This window comes from Brassica napus, chromosome C8 (assembly GCF_020379485.1).
Source record: "Brassica napus cultivar Da-Ae chromosome C8, Da-Ae, whole genome shotgun sequence".
In the NCBI taxonomy this organism is placed as follows: Eukaryota; Viridiplantae; Streptophyta; class Magnoliopsida; order Brassicales; family Brassicaceae; genus Brassica; species Brassica napus.
This window is the reverse complement of record NC_063451.1, coordinates 46952174-46972526: the sequence shown is the minus strand read 5'-3', so window position 1 is coordinate 46972526 and position 20353 is coordinate 46952174. Positions and strand designations below refer to the sequence as shown.

General features: G+C 36.1%; 4 protein-coding genes across 4 annotated transcripts; 1 reads left to right on the top strand and 3 right to left on the bottom strand.

The window, feature by feature from the left end:
• The first annotated feature begins 6984 nt into the window (after nt 1-6984).
• LOC106414507 (hsp70-Hsp90 organizing protein 1) lies at nt 6985-9260 on the top strand. The gene is made up of 7 exons (XM_013855152.3): nt 6985-7688; nt 7774-8065; nt 8131-8216; nt 8290-8513; nt 8606-8672; nt 8765-8824; nt 8957-9260. The coding sequence occupies exons 1-7, from the start codon at nt 7170-7172 to the stop codon at nt 9068-9070; spliced, it is 1362 nt and encodes a 453-aa protein (XP_013710606.2). The 5' UTR covers nt 6985-7169; the 3' UTR covers nt 9071-9260.
• On the bottom strand, nt 9190-13356 carry LOC106412468 (probable disease resistance protein At1g12290). The gene is made up of 2 exons (XM_048765340.1): nt 9541-13356; nt 9190-9412 (listed from the first exon to the last, which is right to left on the bottom strand). Exon 1 carries the CDS (start codon nt 12667-12669, stop codon nt 9997-9999), a length of 2673 nt encoding a protein of 890 aa, XP_048621297.1. The 5' UTR covers nt 12670-13356; the 3' UTR covers nt 9190-9412; nt 9541-9996.
• A 1178-nt stretch (nt 13357-14534) lies between these two features.
• On the bottom strand, nt 14535-18526 carry LOC106412162 (disease resistance protein RFL1-like). The gene has a single exon (XM_013853054.3). It carries the CDS (start codon nt 17418-17420, stop codon nt 14766-14768), a length of 2655 nt encoding a protein of 884 aa, XP_013708508.2. The 5' UTR covers nt 17421-18526; the 3' UTR covers nt 14535-14765.
• Nucleotides 18527-18725: 199 nt separating this feature from the next.
• LOC106411942 (probable calcium-binding protein CML13) lies at nt 18726-19552 on the bottom strand. The gene has a single exon (XM_013852811.3). It carries the CDS (start codon nt 19436-19438, stop codon nt 18860-18862), a length of 579 nt encoding a protein of 192 aa, XP_013708265.2. The 5' UTR covers nt 19439-19552; the 3' UTR covers nt 18726-18859.
• Between the last annotated feature and the right edge of the window lie 801 nt (nt 19553-20353).

Below are 20353 nucleotides of genomic sequence, written 5' to 3'. Positions count from 1 at the left end.
ATTTTCATGGACTGCCATGAGATCCATAATGACCATATAAGAAATTTTAACATTTAATTTATATGCCTACAATTATATACACAAGTTCATAAAATTAAAATTCATCCATAAATTTAAAAGTACAACAATACATAAGTTCATAAGTACAACAATTCTGGTCTTGGCGGGAAAATCGATTTTGCGGTTTTGGCGGAAAAACTTAATTTTGCAGTTTTGACGGGAAAAATCGATTTTGCGGTTTTGGCGGAAAAACTTAATTTTGCAGTTTTGACGGGAAAACTCGATTTTGCAGTTTGGTGGAAAACTCATTTTTGCGGTTTTGGCGGAAAACTAGATTTTCTGATTTTGGCAGAGAAACTCGATTTTCGGTTTTGCCATGGGGTCCATAATGACCATATAAGAAAAATTTTAATTTATAAGTCTACAATTACATATACAAGTTCATAAAATTAAAATTCATCCATAAATTCATAAGTACAATAATACATAAGTTCATAACTACAACAATTTCGGTTTTGGCGAGAAAAATCGATTTTGCGGTTTTGGCAGGAAAACTCGATTTTTCGGTTTTGGCGAAAAAATTCGATTTTCCGGTTTTGGCGGGAAAATTCGATTTTGCGTTTTGAAGAAAAACTCAATTTTGCGGTTCTGACGGAAAAACTCGATTTTCTGGTTCTGGCGGGAAAATTTGATATCAAAATTTAAGCGAAAAAATCGATTTTACGATTTTAGCGGAAAACCTTAAATTTTAGAAATCCTTGGTTTTGTGACCATTGGACAGTCCACGTCCATAAAGCCCAAAACCAACAAAGACCATTTTCTTAATGGTCTTCCACATTTTGTCCAATAAAAACCAATGGGAAAAATGGGTTTGTCCATATTAAGCCCGTTTGTATATGGACATGGGCAACCATTGGACGGCCCGCTCATTTAACACCTCACGTGGATCCCATCCCGTTTTCCGTTCTCTTAAACCCTCATTAATTTTGTTTTACCTTGTCAAATTAACAATTACACAATATAAACATGTGTGTTTCGTACTACCTTACCTCCGTTTTCCGAAAGTAAAATTTTTTAGACTTTTTTCTTATTCCACAAAGATATATTTTCTATATTGTTAAGATACTTTTTTTTATACTTTTGAAAAACATTAAATGAGAATATTTGAATTGATTAAATTTTATTGGTAAAAAGTTATTGGAAATTGTATAATAAAAAAAAAAAAAATTATAAATATTTATTAAATACTTAATAAGCATGAACACTCTTGAAAATCTTAACACAAAGAGTATAACACAAATGAATTTTGCTAGTTTGAGTTAACATAGAATTCGTAGAGTATGTAATTAACCATGTTTTATAAGTCATTTGACATGGAATTACCGGTACTTGCTTCAGCTAAACAACTATAAATATATGTAATATTCTCATATTTTTAGAGCCTAGATAGTTCTTATATATGTATACTCCACACTTTACGATCGATGTATGAATTGAACACAACATATCGTTATACTTTAATTTCCAACCACGATGCCAAAAACCCCTTACAAAAATGTGCGACTTATGAATTTCGTAGACATGTTTTTCTTGCATACTTTCCTTCTAGAATGTCTAACATTTATCCGTGGATATTAGATGTCTTTCCTTTGTATAAGTTTGATTCTCTTTAATTCAAATCGCATTATGGAACGGACATATGTAAAAATGTCTCCCGAGTTTCAACGACCGAGAAAAAAAAAACCTCCGCACATATTCTCTTCTAGTATTGTAATAAATATACATTCCAACATTTTATTCAACTAAGAAAATATAATTACAATGAAAAATGGTTTCCCCTGTTAACTGTATCAACATCGTGTAATCATTGAAGTATTTAACTAATGAAGTAACCAACTAACATGATATATTTTTAAAATACATATTGGGTAAGTTCTATTTAGAATATAGGTAGATTTTGTGTTTAGGTGAGCTTATCAAATATCGGATGGTTATGCGGCTGATGTTAGGGACTTCGGGGAAAAGATTTGGTGTCTAAGTTAATAAAACTGCAATAAAGAATTACAAAATAAAGTAACAGAAAGGAAAATGGAAAGATTTGTTTATGTGCATACCTTTTTTTTTTTTTTTTGCTTTTGTGTGTTGTTGAAACGAAGCATAGAAGTGAAGCATAAGTAAAGACCGTGATCCAAAAGTGTTATTTTTGGTCCTGCTTCGCCTCTTGTCCATTAGCTATTTGATATTGAAATAAAATTATATTAAGTAATTCCACACTTTCACTCTACATACTAAAAATGTGTGTGTTCTGTGAACTTTTAGTAAGAAGGTGTCTCGCGTTCACTGGTTGATTACTAGAATATAATGGTCGGTACTAATGCATAAAATAATGAACTTAATTTCATCAATTTATTTTCTTCTGAGGTCAGTTAATGTATATACTAATATAACTTTAGGTTTGGATAGGTGAATGGTGAGCTCTCATTGGGCTACCTACCATAAGTTGAATATTAAAATAAGATTAAAATACTAATTTCCATGATCGAATCCAAGTTTATACGTTACAATTAACCCACAGAATGTCCAATATAATATTTTCACATAGATCCTGCTGAAATTGCAAGTTACCACTCTGAATATATATAATAAAGCTATTATTGTAATTTTGGGTTCTAGAAGAACAATTTATATGAATATCTATTGGCACTAGTATTTTTATTTTATAGACATGATAGCACGCTAAAAAAACATTTCAAGTAAGTTTATTAAAAAAAAAAAGTTGAGTGTATAAGAAACCTTCAAGACAACTAATTACACTATCCTATATACGCATGGGCAAGGTGGCAGAATTTTTTTATTAAATCTAAAAATCTAGTTACCTGCAAAAACATCCTGCCAGTACTATATTATCTTATAACCTACAATGATTACCATGACACATTAAGTAAGTATAAGGTCTGATAAATGAACTCTTTACATGTTATTGTATAACTGAAACTATTTGAGCGGTCCAAGTCCAAGGCTTTTAGTGTTAGGGTTTGGAGGGAGTTTGCGCATGAACACGTTGTATATATCCATTCGACGAGATACATTTCTTCGCAACTTGTCCCACAACCCTAATCATTACGAGAAGCCCTAAGAATTGAATCACGTGGGAAAGTTTGTTCCTTTTGTCAGTTTCTTGTCCCATGTGAACACACTTATTACATGTGAAATCACTTAAAGCATGATTAACCCGGAGTTCTTAGGATGATGTTTTTAGCGGAAGTTAAAAAACGGTTTCTTAACTTTTAACTAAAAAAGCTAAGAATCGGTTCTTAAATAAGGACTTTAAGAACCGGTTCTTAGCTTTTTTAGTTAAAAGTTAAGAAACAGTTTTTTAATTTCTGATAAGAACCCCACTTTAACAACTCCGGATTAATCATGGTCTTGCATGTGAAAGATTCTACCAATATCCTACTTAATTAATGTTTCGTTTGATCTAAAAAAAGATCTTACGGTTACCAATAGTTATGCTGTCGCTAGCCAGATGCCAAATCGGTATAGTTATTCAGCTAATTTACTACTAGAACTGAGACAGATCAAATATGAATCAAAAATTAAAAAAGGAACAAATCTTGCATCAACGCTGAATCTCTCATGGTATATCAAAACGAGGACTAAGTAATTTCAATAATTCATTGTGACATATGTGGTTATCAATAGTAATGATTATTGTGTTACCAGTGATCCAAATTTCCGAAAGAATTGATACATATATATGTGATATAAAAGCATGCATATGTGCGAGAGATCAAATTTCATCAGATTCCTCAAAATGCTTTCTTGAACTACTCTACTAGTATTACTCTCTCTTTCTAAATAAGTGTCACTTTGACATTTTTCACATTAAAAAATTTATAAATTGACTAGTATATCCCTATTTATTGTATGATTAATTAAATAAGATTGATTTAAAAAAATAATTGGTTATTCAAAAAAATAAAAAATATATTTAATGTGCAGAATTACATTAGAATTGTAGAATGACACTTACCTTAAAACAAAATAAAAAACTTAAAATAACACTTATTATAAAACATAGAAATTACATATTATTTTTGTCAGATATTAAATGAGAATTTTAGTTTCAAAGTATACTCTGCCTCAGCAAATAAGTTCTAGGCCAACCACTATTTGTAAATGTAATTAATAAGTGCACATTAAATTCTATTTTTTTGTTAATAGCACATTAAATTATAATAATCACTTTCTCAGTTTCATTTTAATTATCGTTTAAGTTTATGTATGTAGATTAAGAAAATATTTAATTTTACATATTTTTAAAATAAAAACATTATTACCTATACACCTGGCCACATTTCAACAAATAAAAAAAAATAAATTGGAGAATATTGCTGATAAAATTTGTATTGAAATTCTAAACTTATTTTAAAATGAAAATTTTACTATATAACAACAAATAACCGAAACAGAGGGAATAGTAAAGCAATATCATTAATTATTATTCATAACAATAATCTAAATGAAAGGTTAAAACAATAATCTAAATGCATAACTTTAATCATTATACAGTTATACTATACACCAAACGATTACTTATTTTCATGGCATATGAATCATTGAATACGAAAATTACTGATGATTTGCAGTTCGACCAATACTTACTCAAGGAACTCAACAAATAATGAGCCCTAATTAGTTTCGATTGTAATGTCACTGCTCATTGCAATATATAAAATAAACGATGTAGATAGCAGAAATTTTAATAATTTGGAATTGATGTTTTGATTTGTAGGAAAACATCATCAGCAACCATATGATATATATATATATATATATATATATATTAATATATATCATAGTTTGTTTTTTATCATCTATATATTTATTATATGAGTTGACTGCATGGCCGATCATGGGTATAGGCCAGTCAAGTATTGAAAATATGACTCTCAATTTTTTTTTTTAAAAAGGTTATATAAAAATAAACTTCTAAATTTATAAAAATGTTTTTTTGTTGAAATATTTATTAGATCGTTTACAATCCCCAAATTTTCAAGGCTAGGCTTGGTTGACTTGTCATTATGTGTGACTGTAACAGTCAACCTCTCTCTTTTTTTTGAAAAACGGTCAACCATTTTGCAAAAACAAATATAACACCGCCCTCATGATTTCACAGTCGGCAGCTCAAGCCGTGTGACTAATAATTACAAGTTATATTTTATTTATATCTGTCCATTTACATATACTTTTATATACTTTAAAAAAATGTGAGATGTTATACAAATGGGAGGTATGATTGCATTTTGGTTTATATGTCTTCTTCGGGACAAATAATACGAATTATAGCAGTCATCATAAGCAAAAGAAAAGAACACAAATTAAAGGAGACTCATGTTAAGAGAAAAAACAACATAAGTTTCTACATGATGTATATACATTATACACCGACGCAAAGTTAAGTGAATTGAAAAAGTAAGTCCTAATAAATCGCAGTAAAATGGTGAAATTTTACTATCCCAGTCGGATGGGAGATTTAGAGAAGATATAAAAGAATATGCATGCGATAAAGAGAAAAGGTAAGGAATTCAATAGCAAGACAAGACCGATGGTTTTGCCAACGTGTGAAGGTGCGTGATTACCTGCCTCTTGATCCAATGCCGCCATCTTAAAGGGCATGATACAGAAGAGTTGAAACCGTACGTATCTTCTCTAATATCTCTCTCTCTAACCCTCTAATTTATCTGGTATATATAGTCTGTTCCCCTTTGTGCATATCATTATCTAGCTTCAACCGAACGTTTAACCATGGTTTATTGAACTCGTGCAGCCAATAAAATGATTATAAGATCTCAAGAATTCGTATTTCAACAATAACAAAATCAAGAACTTCTGTTGCTTCGCAATTAGATTCGTAAACTATTTAGGTACATATATTCCATATCAATTTAAAATAAATTAGTTTAAAGTCTTTACGAGATCAGAGAAAGAATTTTTAACGTTAAACCCCCTCAACTAAGTTTGTTTTGAGTAAAAACCTTCAAACTAAGTATTTAACGAAAAAACCCCAAACTAACTTTATTTAATGAATTAAACACTAACATGTCATAATTACCATTATGACCGGTAAATCTTTAGTTTACGGGTTTCTACATTAAGTAAACATAGTTGAGGGATTTTACCATTAAAAATCAAAAAAATAAAATAAAATCAAAATTTTATAATATTATCTAACTTAAATTTTCAAAATTAGCATTTTAATTTTTTTTTTGTAAATATATGTGTTTGATGTGTTTTTAACATCAACATTATATATGTATAAATTAAAAATGTAAAAACCCAGAAAATAGAATAAAAATTATCTAAATATTTATTATTATATTTTTATTAGATAAGATATAATTTTTATTACATTTTCTTATTTTAACATTTTTAATATTTTAGTAATTTTTTTACAGGTAAATCTTTAGATAATTTTCTTGTTTTTTACATTTTTAAAAATTATCTAAAGATTTATTATTACATTTTTTATTAGATAAGATGTAATTTTATTACATTTTCAAGGTTTTTACATTTTTAATTTATACATATATAATGTTGATATTAAAAACACGTCAAAGTCATATATTTACAAAAAAAAATTAAAAATGCTAATTTTGAAAATTTAAGTTACTAATTTTTAAATAATATTATAAAATTTTTATTTTGATTTTATTTTTAATGGTAAAATCTTCAATTATGTTTATTTAATGTAGAAACCTCTAAACTAAAAATTTATCGGTAATAATGGTAATTATGACATGTTAAAGTTTAATTTATTAAATAAAATTAGTTTATGAATTTTTTTAAAAATATTTAGTTTGTGGGTTTTTACCCAAAACAAACTTAGTTGAAGGCTTTTTAACGTTAAAAATCCAAAAAAAAACACACAAAAGAATAAGCTAACTTGATACGGAAGTTATCCTAATGAACTATATAATCAAACCGGGGCAGAAACCGTGGGTCAACTGATAGATAACCGGATCTTTCGAAACCGACGTCGTTTCAAAGCCCGCGACGAGGATAAAAAGTAACCAACCACGTAACAAACTCTTCCCTCGCATACAAACGGTCCTTCTCTCTCTCTCTCTCTCTCCCAAAACTCAAACTAACAAGAAACTCTCTCAACCATGGCGGACGACGCCGCCAAAGCTCTAGGAAACGCCGCCTTCTCTTCCCACGACTTCACCTCCGCCGTAATCCACTACACCTCCGCAATCGCTCTATCCCCAACCAACCACATCCTCTTCTCCAACCGCTCCGCCGCTTACGCCTCTCTCCGCAACTACGCCGACGCTCTCTCCGACGCAATCAAGACCGTCGAACTCAAACCTGACTGGGCCAAAGGCTACAGCCGCCTCGGAGCCGCTCACTGGGGGCTAAACCAGTTCCAAGAAGCCGCCGCGGCGTACACCAAGGGTCTCGAGATCGATCCCAGCAACGAGGCGATGAGATCAGGATTAGCCGATGCAAAGAAGAAGCAAGAGATGAAGGAGAGAGCCAAAACGGCGAACAAGTTAGGGACCGCTGCGTTCAAGAATGGCGACTTCGAAAGTGCGATTCAGCATTACACTACAGCCATGGAGATGGATGACGAAGACATCGCATACATCACGAACCGTGCCGCTGTTTATCTTCAAATGGAAAAGGTATTATTAATCTTTTGTTAGTTAGGGTTTATAGTAATAATTAATAATCAATGTGGTTTGGTTTGGTTTGGTTTGATTGAATCAGTACAAAGAGTGTATAGAGGATTGCGACAAGGCGGTTGAGAAGGGTATAGAGCTTGGATCAGATCACAAGATGATAGCTAGAGTTTTAACTAGGAAAGGGACTGCTTTTGTCAAGATGGCGAAATGCTCTAAAGACTATGAACCTGCCATCGAAGCTTACCGAAGAGCTCTTAAAGTGCACTGTAGTAATGCTGAGGCGTTTAATAAGATGAAGGAGGCTGAGAGAGCAAAGCAAGTATGGGAGCGGAGGGAGTATATTGATCCCAAGATCAGTGATGAAGAGCGTGAGAAAGGTGAACTAATCTTGTCTTGTGTGAGAGAACCACAAAAACTGATGAAGAGTGTTTTGTAAATGCAGGTGATGAGTTCTTTGAGAAGAAGAAGTATGCTGATGCGATAAAACAGTACACTGAAGCAATCAAAAGGAATCCAGAAGATCCAAAGGTAAGTAACCACTTTGTCATTCATATGTTTCTACGGTTTGATTTCATATTTTGACTGTTTTGAATAATGTTAGGCGTATAGCAACAGAGCTGCTTGTTACAATAAGCTTGGTGCTTTTCCGAATGGACTAGAAGATGCGGAAAAATGTATTGAGCTTGATCCGAAATTCTCTGGAGGATACATCAGAAAAGCTGAAGTTGAGTTCTACTTGAAGGAGTATGACAACGCAATGAAAACATACGTAGAAGGGCTTGACCATGATCCTAATAATCAAGAACTGCGCCATGGTGTTACAAGGTATACACACACACACACACACACACACACATGCATGTATATGTAAACCTTTATCTATTGCTTGCCTAATGTGGTTCTAAAATATTGTGCAGCTGTATACAAGAAATTAACAAAGCTAACCGTGGTGGTGTTACTCCTAAGGAATTGAAAGAGAGACAGGTTAAGACTCTAACGATTCTCTATGTATATATGTTAAAGAAAATCAGGCTGTGAACTTTGGATATCCTTTTTTTTTTACTTGTGTTTTGTAGGCAAAGGGGATGGAAGACCCAGAGATCCGAAACATCCTCACAGATCCTGTGATCAGACAGGTAAAGAAAAACAGACTTTCATCTTTTCAACTTGTAGAGATTGTGATCCTGTTGTGATAGAACTGACTATGTTTGAGGAATCAGATTTGTATGCCTCTTTGACAATGTAAAACCTTTCTTTTCTCTAAACAGGTGATGTCTGATCTTGAGGAGAATCTGAGTGCAGCACAGAAGCAAATGAAGAACCCAGTGATTCAGAGCAAGATTCAAAAGCTTATTGGCGCCGGGATTGTCCAGATGAAGTAGTCTCAGAAGGGTGGAAACATCAAATATCAGTTTTTGCATATTCATTTTTCTTCTTTCTTTAATATCCACATTTTGCAACAGTTATAAAATTGTAATCATTTTTTTGCAAGCTCTTGTTATATAGAACGTTTACTGACATCATTCATTTCAATGACAGTGAACTCGTCTTGATTAAATATGAGTTGCTTAAACATTTCTTTATAATCCAAGAAAACTATTCAAAACAGAGAACATATGTACACTGATGTAGCTAAGCATTATCTTCATGATCCTTGGAAGCGAGCTGGTTGTGTAGACACTTTGAGAATCCAATGGAAGCTTTCTCAACTCTCTCTGGACACTCTGTTACAAAGATTGTCTTTAGACATGGAAAAGGCAACCCTCAAAGACAACCTTTGAAACTCAACGTTATTAGTGCTAAGCAGATCATTGAATTCGTTATCGGTGGTCAGGACATTCATAAGCCATACCTGGACTTGAGAGAGCCTTTTGCAACGTCATGTAAACTCTTCTTTGCACATCATCTTCTGCAGCGATGCTAGATTCTCGGAGAGGATGTGAATGTAACTCCCATTGATGCAAAGACACTGAGAGACTTGATTCACCACTTGATCACATGGCATCAAGATCCAGAATCAACCTCCCACTGCTGCCAAGAGAAAGCAATAAGGCCTCACAAAACCAAGATAAAACAGCCTATATATTCAACTCTAGGCATTAATCTCAAACGATAATTCAGAAAACATGGAGGCAATATAAAAGGGTAACAGATACAAATCCAGTGAACTCTTAAGGACACACAGTGTGGTAGAAGAAAGGGAAGAACAATACAAATGATGAAGAATGGAAAAGAACAAAGTGAAACAAAGGCAACATGAAAATGAGAGGAGGAGTGACATACAAGACATTTGGAAGCTTTCTCTTGCTCAAACATCATACAAAACCAACTTGCATGAAGGTAAGAAACGGAGTCTCGTAGCTTCATCCCCCCATTCAACTTTTTCTTTCCATTCTTCATCTCCGTACTCTATGACAAGCTCTTCACCCGCAACACAACTCTGAGAATCCAACGGAAGCTTTCTCAGCTTTTGACAATCGTTTTGTACATTGATCAGACTCAAATAAGGAAACGGCAAAGGACTCCAGTAGATGCTCATCAGCTCAGGCAAATCCCACAAATGTAGATATTCTAGCTTCCTAAAAGGAACAATATCAATCCCTGCAGCTTCCTCTTGGCTTATTATCTCTTCTAGCTGGCTTGAGTTCCAAACACTTAGATGAGTGAGGTTAGGAGCGAACAAAAGCCACGTCAAATCCTTGAGACCATTGCAACCAGCGATCAAAACTTTGGACAGGTGAGGTAAGCATGGACTTGTCAGCATTGTGTTCCTCTCTATCATTATCTCCCGGATCCCACACCCTCCTATAAACACTTCACGGAGATCTTGTATCGATGGCAGACTCAAAACTCTGACTGACTCTTCCTCTATGTACTTGATAGATAGCTTTTGAAGACATCTCACCAACCTGTGCGAGCACAAGAGTTGTTTCAATACTGAACTTGACGTGATCTCTACGGTCAGAACTTCTAAATGTTCCAAGCGTTCCAACTCCTTTAGTAAGCTCATGGTTGGCCACATTATGAAGTTAAGTAGCTTCAACGTCTTCAAACTCGACAGATTCGATATCCCTGAGACACCTTCAAGGCACAGCATAGACTCTAGATTCAGATGCATCAGCCTTTTCAGCTTCTGTAAACCAACGGGTAATCTCACAATGTTGGACTCTGACAAGTCAAGATAACGCAATGAAACCAGCTCTGATATTTGCTCAGGCAAAGCTTTGAGTTCGACGTTCCACGAAAGATCCAAAACAACTAGTCTTGGCATAGACCTGAAGAATTCACCGGAGATGCTTACAAGACATCTGTTGTTCTGAAGGAGAAGAGTTGTAAGGTTAGGACACTCATGATGACTCTCATGTATCTCTTTGATCTTGTTATTCACCAGTGACATCCTTGTCACAAGTTGCCAGTTCTGGACCTTTGGCACTTCGTTTAACCCAACACCAGCTCGTACGATGTAACTTTCTTTATGCTTCTCAAGATCAGATGCTATCCACAGTGCCATCTCTCGAACCACATCATGCATTCTCACGTATGACTTGTTGTCGTACTTCCCTCCTTCCTGTAATAAAGAGGCGCACACAAGGGTGCCTAGTATCTCATACCCTTGGTTCACTGCTCTTTCTTTACTCTCAACCCCATCAATGAACCCTTCACATATCCAATAATCTATAACCCTCTCTTTGTCTATCAAAGCATCTTCAGGAAACAGAGAGCAATACAGGAAGCAAGATTTGACATTTTCACCTTCAAGATTATCATAGCTGTACTTCAAAATGGGGAGTATCTTCTCCTTCACGTCACTAAAATCCGCAGCGTAAGTTTTCAAAACATCAACCGCATGGTACCATTCTTGTGTCGTCTTCTTACATGACATTGTCTCTCCGATTACATTCAACGCTAGAGGCAAGCCACGGCATGCTCCAGCGACTTTTCTTGCGATCTTGGGAATGTCAGGATGTATATCAAGTGTGTTTTGTCCAACTTTCTTCTTGAACAAGTCCCACGCATCGTTTGTGCTTAAACATCGTACCTCCATTGGTTCATGGACACCCATACTTGTACATACGCCTAGAGAGCGAGTTGTGAATACTATCTTGCATCCGTTTTGGCTTGTTGGATTAGGGATACCAATCTCGGTTAAATCTACTTTCTTCCATATGTCATCCAAAAGCAACACGAATCTCTTCTTGCTTAAGAAATTGAATATGTCTAGTGCCTTTTGGTTTTCCTTTTTCTTTTTCCATTCAACACCTTTGTATCCTATCTTGTTGCCAATCCTGTGTTGTATCTTGTGGACTTGTAGATCACCAGAGACCACAACCCAAATGACTATAACAACCCCATCATGTGTGTCACACATATCAACAAACTTATTGTTGATCTGTGTGAGAAGAGTTGTTTTCCCTACTCCACCCATACCGTATAGACCCATGATCTTAGTTTCATCATCCATGAGGTGGTTCCACGCCTTTTCAAGAACTGTTTCCTGACCAACGACCGTTGGGGTTAAAGGTCTTTCCTCTCCCACAGCTCTAGCAGCAGGACTAGCCACCTCTTCAAAAAACCCTTTAGATTTCAAGTCTTTAACCATATTCAACATCTTGAAGACCCTCTTTCCGTAAAGATAGCTCAATCTTAAATTCTTGGGGCCAGCCCCATTAAAACACAACCTCTTAAGTTCAACATCTCTACTATTATATAGACCATTGAATTTAGATTCAATAGACTCGACTCTCTCAAGCCATACCTTGATTTGATGAAGCCTTTGTAGACCTCCTCCTTCTTCTGCTGCATGGACTTTCCGTAGCAGATCAGATCGCACCGCCTTGAGATCTTCCATGGCTGTCTCCAAATCCACAAGATTCTTCCTGAGGTTTTGGATATATTTAAGTTTGCTGCAGAAGCAGCTACCGAGATGGTTCAGCACTTGATCGCATGGTGCTTGGAGCTGGACAGAGACACAACTACCCATCTTGCAATTGATACACAATAGACAGATTCACAAATGCAAATTAATCTTGACGACTTGCAACTAAACTTGCAAAAGGTAGGAAGCATCTTAACTCCTCTCCTCCACCTTGTAATTTGGTGGAAATTGTTTAAGCGAGTCAAAGTCTTGCTTTGTAGGGTCACTTTATGCATATGGTTGCATCATATTTTTTTCTGTAATATAGCAAGATTCCAAGAATAAGACTATTGTAGACGCAAATACAGTAGCTATGTCACTTTCATCTCTATACTAAACAATAGGTCGCCAACAAAATTTTAAATTTTAATGAATAAAAACCCCAATCCAGCAGTGACCCAAAACTTAAAGAGGGAAGTTAGTGGTAAAAGGAAGAGAAACATACGAATTCAAGGGTTCATGTATAAGTGACATTGACAAACAAAGTGCAGAGGCTTTCTCAGGGTTTAGACTACAGTAGTTACTCGTGAGAGATGGAAGTTTAAGACAGAGAAGGAGATTTGAGTTTGAAATCATTCTTTCTCCAGAAAAGCAAATTAAACTAATTGTAATTAAAGTATCAGTCTTTTTCTTCACTGCATCCTTTGAAGTTCTAATGACAAAACACATTCGATGCAAACAGAATGTGAATTGAGCTGGAGTGAAGCCTAAAACGCGAAGCTAAATGAATACCCAAATGTTAAAAACAATGGCACGAAGCAAGGTTTGGTTTTCGATCTCAAGCCTTAACCATCCATCGAAGCGAGATGGGTGTTGTAGTTTGTAGGTTCAGATTCCTCCCACCGAGTAAGTCTCGCCGGCACCGATGACTGTCACCGTGTTACAATCTCTTTTGGTTACGACTTACGTAGAAGATACAGAGCCCGCTATCTATTAGGGCCCAAATAACTTTCCTCTAATAGGGCCCAGATAACTTTCCTTGTCAGTTAATCTTGTTGTAATTAAATTAGAAGACATTGTTTTACACTACGTTGATGAAAACCGAACGGTTCTGTTTTCATTTTCATTCTCTTTCTTGTTGCTCAAGAAAACAGAGTCGTTGTAGGTTCATGCCACTTTTCTTACCACACAGTACGAGAAAACGTTTGGATAATGTGGACAACAGAGTTCACATCTTGTAGATTATTTGTATAAATATTTAAACATCAAACTCAAATAGTAATAATTCAGGAAACGTGAAACAAAAGGAACACACCAATGCAAATTCTGATAAGGGAAATAAATATATATAACAACGTCTGGACTGTCTCGTGTGTCACTAAATCCCAATCTTGCAAGTGTTGACCAACTAGCTCTGCTAAAGCAACATATCTGCGAAACTATACAGAGTCTAAACCACTTCATCGAGAAGACTTCAGTTCAGTTTTCAATCAATGAAAATGATTTGTCTTAATTCAACATCAGAGAAAAATGAGAAGTCTCTTTGCTGTAATATCTTGATCAAGCTAACCTGTGTTCTCTTTAATATGTTATATCCTAGATGTGCCAACATATATGTATGTATAAACCATATGTTTCCCTTGAGACTAGCCAACAACAACAAATCTCTGATTGTTTCGTTTTAAGGATTGATTCTTCCAACAGGCAAAGAAGCTCGGATACACTACTAGCCTTTGCAAGCCATAATGATTGGCTTAAGAGCACCAAACTAAGAAGAAGAAGAAACATTTGGACTTTCCTACAAGAAAATTGAAAGACGGTCCTCCTCCTAAAGTTGTTCACAGAGACAATTCATCAGACAAGTAGTTGCACGAGTTGTCATTAGACTGACTTTGCAAGCAACAAGATCCATAATGGAAGTATCTACTATAATTTATAAACCCTAGACTCACAGACCAAACACGAATCCAGAAACCATAGTATCGGAGACATAAACACCATCACAATAATAGTATTATTGCTTCGGATAAATTTATGACAATATGTTTTTGTTAAAAGCGTGGAATAAATGATGATTTTATTTTAGGACAAACGAGAAGACACCAGAAGACATAATCATCAGCTTAAGCGAAACAGAGGTAGAAGAAACAGAGTAGGCAAAATACAATTTCAGAAGAAAAAAAAAAAGAGAAACAGAAAAAGTTTAAAAGATCATCCGGTCGTCAAGCCTCCTTACACGAAGGCAAGAAACGGAGTCTTGTGGCTTCGTCCTCCCATTCAACTCTTTCCAACCACTCTTTATCATCGCACCCTATGACCAACTTTTCAACATTGACGACGCTTTCAGAATTCAGAGGGAGCTTTCTCAGCTTCGGGCAGCCCTTGCGTATGTGGAGCCATCTCAGACGTTGAAAAGGCAGAGCATTCCAATATATGCTCTTAAGCTGAGGCAACATCATCAAGGAAAGCTCTTCTAGTTTCTGGAAAGGAATAATATTATTCTCTAAAACACTCTCAGCTTTCTCTTTGCTTATTATCTCCTCTAGTCGCCTTGACATATGCACATCAAGAAGAGTAAGGTTTGGAGCAAACAAAAGCCACGTCAAATCCTTTAGACCATTACAATATCTTATTTGTACAGTTGTGAGGTTTGAGAAGCATGGACTTGTCAGGCTTTTGTTCCATGGTGTCTTCTCTATCTTTATCTCCTCCAGCATTTCACAACCATATATGGAGATGTCACGGAGACCATCCAAAGCTGGCAAAACTATTACTTTTACTCGCTCAAGTATAAGCTCTATAATACAAACATGTTGGATGCATCTTCCCATTCTGGGGTCATCGAACAGTTTCTCCCCAACCAAAGTACATGACGAGATACTTACGCTTATATACTCTATATGTTGTAAGAGCTGCAGCTCCTTCATTAGGCTCATATCTAGCCGCACTTTGGAATGTAGTAGCTTCAATGTCCTCAAGCTTGACAATCCTGATATCCCTTCTAAACTCTCAAGGCTACTCGTCCCCTCCAAATTCAGATGTGTTAGCATTTTCAACCGTTCTAAACCAAAACATTCTGATATACTTGTATCTGACAAGTTCAGATATCTCAAGGAAACCAAATTGCTCACATCCATTCGAAATCCACTGAGACGATTTAGTGATAAATCCAAAACCAGTAGCTTTGGCATAGACTGAAAGAATCCATCTGATATCTCTACGAGTTTGTTGTTTCTCTGAAGGAGGAGAGTTGTAAGTTGAGGACATTCAGGGCTCTCAGATATGATTTGAATATCATTTTCCATCAACGAAATTCTTCTCACATCTTTCCAATTCTTCACTTTGGGTATTTCACGTATCCCGGCACGAGCTTGTACGATACATTTTTCTTTATTCTTTCCAAGATCTGAGGCTATCCACATGGCCATCTCCCGTACCACATCATGCATTGTCACTTCTGATTCATCCTCATCATCTTCCAACAACAAACATGCACGGACAAGGGTCTCGAGTATCTCATAACCTTTGTTCATTGCCATTTCTCTTCCTTCCTTCTCATCAATGAACCCCTCACCTATCCAATACTCTATCAGTTCTTCTTTATCAATAATGTCATCTTCAGGAAACAGAGAGCAATACAGAAAACATGACTTGGTCATCTCACCATCCAAACTATCGTAGCTATACTTCAATATCTGAAGAATCTCATCTTCCACGCCTGAAAACTCTCTGGCAGATGAAGTCAAAACATCAACTGCTAGACGCCACTCTTGTAGTGATCTTTTGCTCGCCATTGTTCCACCGATGACATTAAGGGCCAATGGTAGGCCACGACATTTCCCAGCGACTTCCCTTGCGAGCTCGGGAATGCCTGGGTGGCTTCCCAACGTGTTTTCCCCGACTTTCTTTTTGAACAAATCCCAGGCTTTGTCCGTGTCCAGACAACGGACTTCGATCGGATCATCAACCTCCATGCGTCCACACACATCTCGAGAGCGTGTGGTAAATGCTACTTTGCTTCCATTTACTTTGCTCGGATATGGGACTCCAATCGTACTTAAATTCACTTTCTCCCATATATCATCCAACAATAACACAAACTTCTTCTTCCTAAGAACGTTGTGGATGTCTTGGCCTCTCTTCATCTCACTTTTCTCGTCCCACTCTTTCCCCAGAAGCCCTAGCTTTTCACCGATGCTCCCTTGAATCTTATGGACTGTTGCATTTTGTGACACCACAACCCATATCACAACATCAAACCCACCACCTCTTTTAGAAAACCTATTGTTGATCTGCGTGAGAAGGGTAGTTTTGCCAACTCCACCCATACCGTACAGACCCACAATCCCAACTTCATCTTCCATCAGACGGTTCCATACCATTTCCAGCATTGTTTCCTGACCTATGGTTGGTTGAATAGGCAACTCTTCACCCTCAGCTATAGGAGTTGCGTCAGTCACCTCATCAAATTCTCGTTGTTGACGGATAAGACTCTCAACCTCCCTCAACATTACCATAACCCTTTTCCCATAAAGATAGCTCTTTTTCACATTTTTAGAGCAAAATCGACAGAGACACAACCTTTGAAGCTCAACGTCTCTAGTATTAAGAAGCTCATTATATTGGTTTTCCATTGTGAGGATACTCGTAAGCCATACCTGGACTTGAGCAAGCCTTCGACGATGTCCAGTAAACTCTTCTCTGTCTACCCTCCCTTGAACATCATCTCTCTTAGCCGTGAGAGTTCCCATGGCTTTCTCCAGTGACGCTAGATTCTGGGGGAGGTTGTGGACATAACTTCCTTTGAGGCATAGACATCGGAAGACTTGATTCACCACTTGATCACATGACAATGAGACAGAGAAACAACCTCCCATGGCTGCACAGACGAGAGAGATTCACAGAACAAAACAAGAAGTTAAGCAGCAAATATTTGAAAGGAAGAAAATATTTGAAAAAGATGTTTGCATGAGCGAATGAGTTCAGAGATCCTTATTTATCCACCATAGAAACCAAAGTATTCAAGTCTCCTCCATCTGAAATGATCCTTATTTTATTACATGTTTCTTGAAGCAACCCCATATTCTTTCCTATTATTCCACGTTTCACATAAATGACATAATATACCCCACGCAACTTCACTGATAAGACATCCAAAATGAACTAAACGTGGATAGCTCAACGTCAAAATGACGAAAGAGCTGCCCAAACATACATGTTTTTCCATATGGCTCTTGTCTGGTTCAAATGGGGAAGTTGGTTTACTCATGTTCATTTCGTTTTCCTCCACCATCTACAACAAGAGTCAAGAGCACAACAAACATTGAAAGTGCGTAATGGGTTTAGAGATATTGTACCGTTGATTTTATATCTCTTGAAGCTAAGAGATCTTGAATACACTAGCTGTCTGTAGCCGTCATAAGTCAATCTGCAGTTTGTCATGAAAGTGTTTAATGGGTTTAAAGGATCATTTCGTCTTACCCCAACTCTAGCCAACTCGAAGTCAGTGATCTATCTGCCTAGCAATTAGATCCATCGCATTTTAACTCTAGACTTACAAACCAAAACCGAACCAAGAAAGCATAATAACAGAACAAAGACCATCACAGTTCATCAGGTAAACAGCTTTTCATTCTCCTCTTGATTCCTTTTTTAAATCTCTTTTTGGCGGGACGCTTCCTTTCAACGGTCAGAGTACCGATTTGTTTTGATCTGGCGATCCAAGTATTGTCACTTCGCAGTTTAGCGATGCTAATGTTGCTATCATTGTTGCTTATGTGTCAAGTGGGGTTTATTATCATTATTATCAGAGATATTACTTGCAGAGATTTATATCAAACAGTTCAAATAGTGAAAATTCACCAGAATATACAGAGCATGCAATCCATCTAATCAAATTATGAAACTTGCATGATAGCACCAGATTAAAAGTACTGTTTAGTTTTACCATCTATATAACACAAGTACCATAACAAGAATCCAAGTATCTCCTAGTCAAAAACCAAAGGCCAAGACAAAAAAAAATATACCATAACAAGAACTACAATGTCAGGGCGTAAGGAACTTCCATGTTTGTTCATTAAAAGAGCGAAAAGTGAACACATTGGGCATAAAGAGTGAGACTTTACGTAAAACAGAGAGATTAAACATTCTTAGAATTTAAAAAAAAAAAAAAAGGGAAGTAGGAATCAACACCACACAACATTCTCATTAGAAAGGGAACAACAAAGTTAGTACTTACTAATCCCAAGGCAATTCGCTCGAATCAACAAACCCAAACTTCATAAAAAATTCAAACTTTAAAGCAAATTAGATCTCACTTAGCAACCATCCTGGCAATGAAATCCTCATACTTGATCTTCCCATCGGGCCCCACATCCACCTCCTTGATCCACTCGTCAAACTCGTTAGGCTCCAGCTTCTCCCCGATACTTGTCAAGATATGCCTCAGATCCGCCACTGCCACGAACCCGGTGCCTTCCTTGTCGAGCACCTTGAAGGCGTCGCGGAGCTGGCGATCGAAAGGCTCCGTCTTCAGGTGCTTCGCCATCAGATCCAAAAACCGGTCGAAATCGAACGGAGCCGTTAGGTTTTCGGAGTCGGTGATTGATTTCAGCTGGGCTTGGGTCGGGTTCCCGCCGAGTGATCGCATGAGGATCCCGAGCTCGGTCGGCGCGATTTTGCCGTCGCCGTTGGTGTCGAAGAGCGTGAAGGCCTCCTTCATCGATGAGACCTGGTCGTCGCTCAGTCCGTCCTTGCCCATTTTTCTCGATTTTCCGGGTTTTCGGGTTAGAAGCCGGGTCTGGATTTCTCTCTCTGTGTGTATAAAATGAGCTTCTTTGCTTTTTCTTCTGTACAGCGACTTTGAGATCGGAGTGTTAGACGAAAGAAGCATCGATATGGGCCATACGGCATATTAAGATTTAAGGCCCATTTAATTTATGTAAATCTGGCCCAATTATATCTGTAATCACTCAAATCATTTAATCATCCAACATAAATGTTGAACTCGAATTGAAGATTAGGTGGGTGAGGATTACGGGTAGGCACGGATTTAGTATTCGGATTTTTGGAGATATTTGTGATCCAATCCGTTCTATCCGAATAATTAGTTATCCGATCTGATCCAGATATTAGGTATTCCGGATATCTCATTCGATCTGTATAAATAAAATAAAAATTTTAATAAATAAGGATTTAAAATAATTTAAAATAATAATATTTTACTATAAAAATTAAAAATTAGTTAATTAAAAAATTATAATAACTAATATAAAAATTAAATAAATAAATATATTGTAAAACTTATATAAAATATAATATTTATACAAGTTATATATAGTATTTTAAAAATAAACGTATATATGCATATAACGATCGGATCGGTAATCCATTTTGTTAGTATTTATGTTTTTTCGTTTCTTACAGAAGATATCGCATATTAGTGTTCGGATATTTGTTTTGCTTCATAAAGTTACGGATATCCGTATTTTCTTGTTTAGATCAAAATGAATAACAAATCAAATAAAAAATTATGCATATTTTGCCCAGCCCAATAGATCCCTGTTTGGTGTCCTTTAAATTCTTGTTAATCGTTATGTTTGTTCTTTTTTTGTCGCGGCAAATTCCCCTAGCATTAGGTTTTCTTCTTCCTCGTTATTTTCACCTCGTTTGGTGTTCTTTAAATTGTTGTTAATCGTTATTTTCTATCTCTTTATTCGCAGAAAACTTCCCTGGCATTAGATTTTCTTCTTCCTTGGGTGTAGTCTTTGTATGGTGCATCTTTTGAGCTTAGTAGTGTCGTGTCTAC

What these genes read in the sequence shown, in the direction of transcription:
- LOC106411942 (XM_013852811.3), bottom strand. Translation starts at nt 19,438, where the DNA reads ATGCTTCTTTCGTCTAACACTCCGATCTCAAAGTCGCTGTACAGAAGA.
- LOC106412468 (XM_048765340.1), bottom strand. Translation starts at nt 12,669, where the DNA reads ATGGGTAGTTGTGTCTCTGTCCAGCTCCAAGCACCATGCGATCAAGTG.
- LOC106414507 (XM_013855152.3), top strand. Translation starts at nt 7,170, where the DNA reads ATGGCGGACGACGCCGCCAAAGCTCTAGGAAACGCCGCCTTCTCTTCC. An exon ending in TGATGAAGAGCGTGAGAAAG is followed by an intron (nt 8,066 to 8,130) that starts GTGAACTAATCT and finishes TTGTAAATGCAG; the next exon opens with GTGATGAGTTCTTTGAGAAG. An exon ending in AGGAATTGAAAGAGAGACAG is followed by an intron (nt 8,673 to 8,764) that starts GTTAAGACTCTA and finishes TGTGTTTTGTAG; the next exon opens with GCAAAGGGGATGGAAGACCC.
- LOC106412162 (XM_013853054.3), bottom strand. Translation starts at nt 17,420, where the DNA reads ATGGGAGGTTGTTTCTCTGTCTCATTGTCATGTGATCAAGTGGTGAAT.